The 9,643-nt window shown below is 43.8% G+C and overlaps 1 protein-coding gene across 5 annotated transcripts in view; it reads left to right on the forward strand.

Moving 5' to 3' along the window:
• The window catches only part of LOC110511859 (unconventional myosin-Va), a 93,010-nt gene extending 83,546 nt beyond the window's left edge, over positions 1-9,464 (forward strand). For 4 of the 5 annotated variants that reach the window (XM_036981034.1, XM_036981033.1, XM_036981035.1 and 1 more), the window contains 6 exons: positions 67-251; positions 1,524-1,621; positions 1,719-1,893; positions 2,182-2,262; positions 2,427-4,126; positions 4,511-9,464. In XM_036981034.1, the coding sequence (XP_036836929.1) occupies positions 67-251; positions 1,524-1,621; positions 1,719-1,893; positions 2,182-2,262; positions 2,427-2,579 (692 nt within the window). In that variant the 3' untranslated portion in view covers positions 2,580-4,126; positions 4,511-9,464. The remainder of the gene's footprint in view (positions 1-66; positions 252-1,523; positions 1,622-1,718; positions 1,894-2,181; positions 2,263-2,426; positions 4,127-4,510) is intronic. The other variant, XM_036981032.1, reaches the window with a different exon arrangement.
• The last annotated feature ends 179 nt before the right edge of the window (positions 9,465-9,643 follow it).

Here is a 9,643-nt window from a genome sequence, read left to right on the forward strand (position 1 = left end):
TGTGTGTGTGTGTGTGTGTGTGTGTGTGTGTGTGTGTGTGTGTGTGTGTGTGTGTGTGTGTCCCAGTCTCTGGTATGTTGGAGCATGAGACCATCCAGGGTGTGTCGGGGGTTAAGCCGACCGGTCTGCGTAAACGGACATCGAGCATCGCTGACGAGGGAACCTACACGCTGGAATCCATCTTACGCCAGCTCAGCGCTTTCCACTCCACCATGTGTCAGCACGGCACCGACCCTGAACTCATCAAACAGGTCCGTGTGCTTGTGTCTGACCCAGACCCTTGGTTGTGTTCTGACCATGACCCTTGGTTGTGTTCTGACCCTGACCCTTGGTTGTGTTCTGACCCTGACCCTTGGTTGTGTCCTGACCCTGACCCTTGGTTGTGTTCTGACCCTGACCCTTGGTTGTGTTCTGACCGTGACCCTTGGTTGTGTTCTGACCGTGACCCTTGGTTGTGTTCTGACCGTGACCCTTGGTTGTGTTCTGACCGTGACCCTTGGTTGTGTTCTGACCCTGACCCTTGGTTGTGTCCTGACCCTGACCCTTGGTTGTGTTCTGACCCTGAACCTTGGTTGTGTTCTGACCCTGACCCATGGTTGTGTTCTGACCCTGATCCTTGGTTGTGTTCTGACCCTGATCCTTGGTTGTGTTCTGACCCTGATCCTTGGTTGTGTTCTGACCCTGACCCTTGGCTGTGTTCTGGTTCTGACCCTTGGCTGTGTTCTGGTTCTGACCCTTGGCTGTGTTCTGACCCTTGGCTGTGTTCTGACCCTTGGCTGTGTTCTGACCCTTGGCTGTGTTCTGACCCTGACCCTTGGCTGTGTTCTGACCCTGACCTTTGGCTGTGTTCTGACCCTGACCTTTGGCTGTGTCCTGACCCTGACCCTTGGTTGTGTCCTGACCCTGACCCTTGGCTGTGTCCTGACCCTGACCCTTGGCTGTGTCCTGACCCTTGGCTGTGTTCTGACCCTGACCCTTGGCTGTGTCCTGACCCTTGGCTGTGTTCTGACCCTTGGCTGTGTTCTGACCCTTGGCTGTGTTCTGACCCTTGGCTGTGTTCTGACCCTTGGCTGTGTTCTGACCCTTGGCTGTGTTCTGACCCTGACACTTGGCTGTGTTCTGACCCTGACCTTTGGCTGTGTCCTGATCCTGACCCTTGGTTGTGTCCTGACCCTGACCCTTGGCTGTGTCCTGACCCTGACCCTTGGCTGTGTCCTGACCCTTGGCTGTGTTCTGACCCTGGCTGTGTTCTGACCCTGACCCTTGGCTGTGTCCTGACCCTTGGCCGTGTTCTGACCCTGGCTGTGTCCTGACCCTTGGCTGTGTTCTGACCCTGGCTGTGTTCTGACCCTGGCTGTGTTCTGACCCTGGCTGTGTTCTGACCCTGACCCTTGGCTGTGTCCTGACCCTTGGCTGTGTTCTGACCCTGGCTGTGTTCTGACCCTGGCTGTGTTCTGACCCTGACCCTTGGCTGTGTCCTGACCCTTGGCTGTGTTCTGACCCTGGCTGTGTTCTGACCCCAGGTTGTGAAGCAGCAGTTCTACATCATTGGAGCTGTGACTCTCAACAATCTACTGCTGCGTAAAGACATGTGCTCCTGGAGCAAAGGCATGCAGATCAGGTCGGTTCAGAGAGGCTGTCATGTCTTATGTATAGACAGACTGTGTCTAATGTGTTTTATAGAGTGTGTGTGTAACGTATATAATGTGGTGTACCAGGTATAACGTGAGTCAGCTGGAGGAGTGGCTGCGTGACAAGTCTCTGATGCTGTGTGGAGCCAAGGAGACTCTGGAGCCTCTGATTCAGGCTGCTCAGCTGCTGCAAGTCAAGAAGAAGACGGACGAAGACGCCGAGGCCATCTGCTCCATGTGCAACAGCTTGTCCACATCTCAGGTATCCAATCACAGCTCACTATTCTGCTCATGTACTAAACCAATTAGAGCCCTCTCTACCACTCACGTACTGAACTAACCAATCACAGCCCTCTCTACCACTCACGTACTGAACTAGTCAATCACAGCCCTCTCTACCACTTAGGTCCTGAACTGACCAATCCCAGCCCTCGGGTACTCAATTTACCAGTCAAGCCCTATCACTGCGGAGAATGGGACAGGGGATCAGTTGAGTTAATAGTTCAAGGTTCAACAAATGAAGTTTGTCTCTGTGTTTCTGTGTTCCCAGATTGTGAAGGTGTTGAACCTGTACACTCCAGTCAACGAGTTTGAAGAGAGGGTGTCTGTTACCTTCATACGAACCATACAGGTAAGATCTGTCTGTCTGTCTGTCTGTCTGTCTGTCTGTCTGTCTGTCTGTCTGTCTGTCTGTCTGTCTGTCTGTCTGTCTGTCTGTCTGTCTGTCTGTCTGCAACTAATGTATATATTTTCTCTCCCTGTTCTTCCCTTCCTCCCCCTCTCTCTGTCTGTCAGACTCGTTTGCGGGACCGCTGTGAGACTCCTCAGCTGTTGATGGACACTAAGATCATCTACCCAGTCACCTTCCCTTTCAACCCCTCCTCTCTGGCCCTGGAGACTATCCAAATACCAGGCTCCCTCAACCTAGCCTTCCTTACCCGCGTCTAACACACACACACACACACACATACACAACTAATAGATAGGCTATACATATGTACACATGCATACACAAAGCATTCTCTTCCTAACACATCCAAACACTTACATACAGTGCACACACACATACACACGCTCAGCTTCCACCCTACGGTAGTCTTTATATCAGTAGTTGAAAGCCCATCCTCCTCCGCGTGTACAAATGCTCAACTCTAAGAGAATGCACCGCTACAGGCCACCTTTTCTCCTATCTTACCCCCTTTTACTAAGCTACACTCCCCACCTACAACCCCATTTCAGACCTAGTACCGTGTTCCCCCAGTCCTCTTTTCTCCTCTTTGTTCTCTTCTCAATAGTGTAGTGTTTTCTAGCAGTCCGGTTCTCCCATAGGAATGTATTACGGTACACTTAAGCTAGCTGTCCAGGGCTAGCATCACAGCTAGCTAGCTCCTTCAGCTAAGCTCAGCTAGCATCTGTTGTGTTATGATAGGATGCTAGCGCTTCCACAGTTATCTAGCTAGCATCAGTTTTGAGTACATCGTTATCAACTCACCCACTGAACACATTCAAGCCAAGTGCAGTACCCATTGTCTGTACCATACTTTTATACATATATAAATACATATAAATATTAATATATATATATATCACGCTAGGGTGTTTTATTTATTGCATTTATCTCACTCCCTTTCCTAAAATACGTTTTTCTTTGCAGACAGAAAACATGGATACCATAGACTTGTAGGCTTATCTCTCCAGCTTTCCAGACCGGAGAGAAGTATGGCCTTGGAAAGACCACTAGAGTCCTGTAGTATTAGAATTATGTCTACAGCAGATGATCTATGCAGTCTCATTTAATTAGCACTATTTAATGTAGCTTTTTATTTGTTTAGCTCATGATGTATTGTGCTTTAAGATCTCTCTGCCGTAGCTTTGTCCTGCTTTAACCTGCTTCTCTAGTAGATCTGCACTTTAGCACCACTGCACCAGAGGTTGAAATAGAGGATTAGACTGGAACAGAGGTTGAAATAGAGGATTAGACTGGAACAGAGGTTGAAATAGAGGATTAGACTGGAACAGAGGTTGAAATAGAGGATTAGACTGGAACAGAGGTTGAAATAGAGGATTAGACTGGAACAGAGGTTGAAATAGATGATTAGACTGGAACAGAGGTTGAAATAGAGGATTAGACTGGTACAGGTTGAAATAGAGGATTAGACTGGAACAGAGGTTGAAATGGAGGATTAGACTGGAACAGAGGTTGAAATAGAGGATTAGACTGGAACAGAGGTTGAAATAGAGGATTAGACTGGGACAGAGGTTGAAATAGAGGATGAGACTGGAACAGAGGTTGAAATAGAGGATGAGACTGGAACAGAGGTTGAAATAGAGGATGAGACTGGAACAGAGGTTGAAATAGAGGATGAGACTGGAACAGGTTGAAATAGAGGATTAGACTGGAACAGGTTGAAATAGAGGATTAGACTGGAACAGAGGTTGAAATAGAGGATTAGACTGGAAAAGAGGTTGAAATAGAGGATTAGACTGGAACAGAGGTTGAAATAGAGGATTAGACTGGAACAGAGGTTGAAATAGAGGATTAGACTGGAACAGAGGTTGAAATAGAGGATTAGACTGGAACAGAGGTTGAAATAGAGGATGAGACTGGAACAGAGGTTGAAATAGAGGATGAGACTGGAACAGAGGTTGAAATAGAGGATGAGACTGGAACAGAGGTTGAAATAGAGGATGAGACTGGAACAGAGGTTGAAATAGAGGATGAGACTGGAACAGGTTGAAATAGAGGATTAAACTGGAACAGGTTGAAATAGAGGATTAGACTGGAACAGAGGTTGAAATAGAGGATTAGACTGGACCAGAGGTTGAAATAGAGGATTAGACTGGACCAGAGGTTGAAATAGAGGATTAGACTGGACCAGGTTGAAATAGAGGATTAGACTGGAACAGAGGTTGAAATAGAGGATTAGACTGGAACAGAGGTTGAAATAGAGGATTAGACTGGAACAGAGGTTGAAATAGAGGATTAGACTGGAACAGAGGTTGAAATAGAGGATTAGACTGGAACAGGTTGAAATAGAGGATGAGACTAGAACAGGTTGAAATAGAGGATTAGACTGGAACAGAGGTTGAAATAGAGGATTAGACTGGAACTGAGGTTGAAATAGAGGATTAGACTTGAACAGAGGTTGAAATAGAGGATTAGACTGGAACAGAGGTTGAAATAGAGGATTAGACTGGAACAGAGGTTGAAATAGAGGATTAGATTGGAACAGAGGTTGAAATAGAGGATTAGACTGGAACAGAGGTTGAAATAGAGGATGAGACTGGAACAGGTTGAAATAGAGGATTAGACTGGAACAGAGGTTTAAATAGATAGAGGATTAGACGTGCAGTAGTTGGCTAGACTGGACGAGTAGTTTAGATGGGTATGGGTATAAAACTATCAGGTTTAGACGGCTTCAGCTACTGTACTTGCTTCTCCACTTTAACTAAGTAGTTTGGTTTCAAAACCCCTACAGAGGACTCACTAACTCTCACACACACTAGTGACTGTTGTTAAAAACACTGGATCCTACATATCCACTACCACAGCGTTTCCCTGATTTTAAAAAATGGGGTCGGAAAAAAATATAATAAAACCGTTCATAGAACCAGGGTTACGTCGGTAACCTCCGGTAGCCTCTAGATACAGTTGTAATAAACAGAGCGGTTTCTGTTTTCTTCCTACAAATGTGGCTCTATCTTTTAAAAGATACAACATATAATGACCCCATCACTGAAAGATCAGACTCTCAGGAACACGGATGTGTCTTCTGTTTCCTTCTACAATGGCCACAAGCCTCATTAGATCAGAGTGGACAAGACCAGGAACTAAATCAGCTGAAACAATAAGTTTACATTAGTGTTGATTTCATCACTTTTTTCTACATGGTGGAGGTGTGATTTGTTATTATATCAAAATGGGGCTGCAGACCAAACAGTTGGAACTCCTGCAGTAACAACTACTACATATCTACATGTCCTCACCCCACCACTCTGTCTGCTCCACTCTCTGTACATTATGATGGACAAGATCTATAGGTATTCCTTTCAGTATTATAGCCTTGGAAAGGAGGTTGTGTGTTACTAAACCTGGTTACCACTGAGCCAGTCTGTTTTACTGTAGTTGCTCTCATAATCCATCGCATTTAGACTCAATATCAACCATGTCTTGAATGTTTTCCCCTACAGCCTGTATGATAATGCTGCCTTGCCAGCTTTACTCCAGAAACTAAATCACTTCTTTGTAGACAAACTATTACATGCCCTGGCTACAGTCTCTACCCTACCCTACTCTAACTCTTACCCCCTTCTTTCATTCCCTACTAACCTACTCTAACTCTTACCCCCTTCTTTCATTCCCTACTAACCTACTCTAACTCTTACCCCCTTCTTTCATTCCCTACTAACCTACTCTAACCCCCTTCTTTCATTCCCTACTAACCTACTCTAACTCTTACCCCCTTCTTTCATTCCCTACTAACCTACTCTAACTCTTACCCCCTTCTTTCATTCCCTACTAACCTACTCTAACTCTTACCCCCTTCTTTCATTCCCTACTAACCTACTCTAACCCCCTTCTTTCATTCCCTACTAACCTACTCTAACTCTTACCCCCTTCTTTCATTCCCTACTAACCTACTCTAACCCCCTTCTTTCATTCCCTACTAACCTACTCTAACCCCCTTCTTTCATTCCCTACTAACCTACTCTAACAACTCCTTCACTGTCTCCCCAACCCCTTCTTCACTGTCTCCCCAACCCCTTCTTCACTGTCTCCCCTACCCCTTCTTCACTGTCTCCCCTACCCCCTCTTCACTGTCTCCCCAACCCCTTCTTCACTGTCTCCCCAACCCCTTCTTCACTGTCTCCCCAACCCCTTTTTCACTGTCTCTCCAACCCCTTCTTCAATGTGTCCCAACATCAGCCAAGTCTGTTTTCATGGCTCTACTTTTAGAGAAAGCAACCATGTTTTTACTCAGTACCAGATAGTGACCAGGAGAGGGCGACATTGGACACTAGGTCACATGACTGTGGCTTCTCTAAAACCAGACGTTCTGCCAGATGTTCTATAGAATCAAAGAAGATATACTAACATTCTATTCACTACCACTAAGGCCCTTCTAACCTCTCTGACTGGTCAAGCGCTGAGGGACAGAAAGGATAGAACTACATTTCTCATCATCGTTGCCTCTCTTCCTTACTTGTGCCATCAGTGTTCACCCAAACCCTAACTGCTCATCAACCATCAACTTTATTTAACCATCAACCTTATTGTTTAACCTTCAACCTTATTACTTACCGTGACCTTTATTTGCCTCCCAACCCTGACCCTTTGAATTTTGTTCCCTGGCCTATAGAGAGACACGACTCAGAAAAACATATTATTATTACTATCATTGATGTAGGAGTCAAGTTCATCTTTAAACTTGTTTTGTGGTGCAATTTCATTAATAATCATATATTTATTATTGGGACCATCATGAGTGTATTGTATAAAAATTAAAAATGGCCTTTTTGTTACATTTTTGCAGCGTTGCATTTTAATGAAGGATTTTTAGGATGAAGTTTTAGGTTGTTCAACATGTTTATAGTGATACCAGATCTACAATGCATATCTGCATCTTGGACGATACTGGAATACTGCAGGTTTTAGGTTGTTCAACATGTTTATAGTGATACCAGATCTACAATGCATATCTGCATCTTGGACGATACTGGAATACTGCAGGTTTTAGGTTGTTCAACATGTTTATAGTGATACCAGATCTACAATGCATATCTGCATCTTGGACGATACTGGAATACTGCAGGTTTTAGGCTGTTCAACATGTGTATAGTGATACCAGATCTAAAATTCATATCTGCATCTTGGACGATACTGGAATACTGCAGGTTTTACCCTTGTGAATGTTTTAGCTGTTATTGATCATACATATAGGATGACTTCATTGTTACTCATGTTTGGGACAAAGCCTTACATATGATTTTAAAAACACTATCATCTCCTGTCTTTGTCTGTGTCTGTCTGTTACACGACTACTGTTTTAAAAAGTAGCATTATTATTGAATGTTTTGACAAGTTGACCTTAGATCTTATTTCAGAGGCTGGGATGGAAGGATTGTTTTGACAAGTTGACCTTAGATCTTATTTCAGAGGCTGGGATGGAAGGATTGTTTTGACAAGTTGTCCTTAGATCTTATTTCAGAGGCTGGGATGGAAGGATTGTTTTGACAAGTTGTCCTTAGATCTTATTTCAGAGGCTGGGATGGAAGGATTGTTTTGACAAGTTGTCCTTAGATCTTATTTCAGAGGCTGGGATGGAAGGATTGTTTTGACAAGTTGTTCTTAGATCTTATTTCAGAGGCTGGGATGGAAGGATTGTTTTGACAAGTTGTCCTTAGATCTTATTTCAGAGGCTGGGATGGAAGGATTGTTTTGACAAGTTGTCCTTAGATCTTATTTCAGAGGCTGGGATGGAAGGATTGTTTTGACAAGTTGTCCTTAGATCTTATTTCAGAGGCTGGGATGGAAGGATTGTTTTGACAAGTTGACCTTAGATCTTATTTCAGAGGCTGGGATGGAAGGATTGTTTTGACAAGTTGTCCTTAGATCTTATTTCAGAGGCTGGGATGGAAGGATTGTTTTGACAAGTTGTCCTTAGATCTTATTTCAGAGGCTGTGATGGAAGGATTGTTTTGACAAGTTGTCCTTAGATCTTATTTCAGAGGCTGGGATGGAAGGATTGTTTTGACAAGTTGTCCTTAGATCTTATTTCAGAGGCTGTGATGGAAGGATTGTTTTGACAAGTTGTCCTTAGATCTTATTTCAGAGGCTGGGATGGAAGGATTGTTTTGACAAGTTGACCTTAGATCTTATTTCAGAGGCTGGGATGGAAGGATTGTTTTGACAAGTTGTCCTTAGATCTTATTTCAGAGGCTGGGATGGAAGGATTGTTTTGACAAGTTGTCCTTAGATCTTATTTCAGAGGCTGGGATGGAAGGATTGTTTTGCTTTCTGTCTAGTTGCACTTTTTGAAATATTTACTGAACAAGTTGAATAAATGCTGATAAAGTTAGCTCTGTCTGCCCTTAACCTATCTGATATTCTAATTTCTTTGATCATCCTGTGGTTTATGCTCCTCCAGAGAGGTCATCTAGCTGTAGTCATTTACACAGTAGAAGGCTATAGTCTTACTGACTATCCCAAATGGTACCATATTCACTAGATAGTGCACAGCTTTTGACCAGGGACCATAGGGAATAGGGCGCCATTTGGTATGTACCCTTAGCCCATTTCTATGATTAGCCTTCTTCAAGCAGTGTAGATGGACCACTCTTCCCGCTCTCCCCTTCCCTTATAGTGTCCCAGTCTGTATATGCCGTGTGCCTCAGACAGGCTTGTTCACGTAGACACTCTGTGGTACGACCGGTCTTCACCTCATTTCAGATATACATTTTAACATCTCCAGATGGTTCTTAAAATAGATACTTAAAATCTCCCTTTTTTTTATGGCTTTGACAATTGAGGTCAATGCTAAAGTATCACATCAAGTCACGACATCATCACCAACCGACACATCTCATTGATCTAATGATCTTCAGACTTCATACAGTCCACCTGTGGAAGAGATGCTGAACTCTGCTCTCTCCTCTCCATCTCCTCGCTTCTATTCACTTCTTTGTCCTCTCTCCTCCCATGTGTACATCGGGTGAACTGGACTGTGTGTATAATTCCTGGTAGCTGTACTTAGTGAATGTGTTCACCATTAAGAAACTTGGAATAAGTTTAAATTGTCAAACCCTGTAAAAGACAAATAAAGGAATTCAGCACTGAAAATATTTGTTTATTTTTTTGTTCCAAGCCAAAAGCAAGCTGTGGTCATGAATGGGTTATGAAAATAATAGCAGTTATTATATTACTGTATTATTTATAAACATTCTGCCATGGAATTTTAGCTTTAAGTTCATATTAAATACGTTAACTATTTCTGCCCTCAGACCGTCCAGTG

Source organism: Oncorhynchus mykiss, chromosome 6, assembly GCF_013265735.2.
Source record: "Oncorhynchus mykiss isolate Arlee chromosome 6, USDA_OmykA_1.1, whole genome shotgun sequence".
In the NCBI taxonomy this organism is placed as follows: domain Eukaryota; kingdom Metazoa; phylum Chordata; class Actinopteri; order Salmoniformes; family Salmonidae; genus Oncorhynchus; species Oncorhynchus mykiss.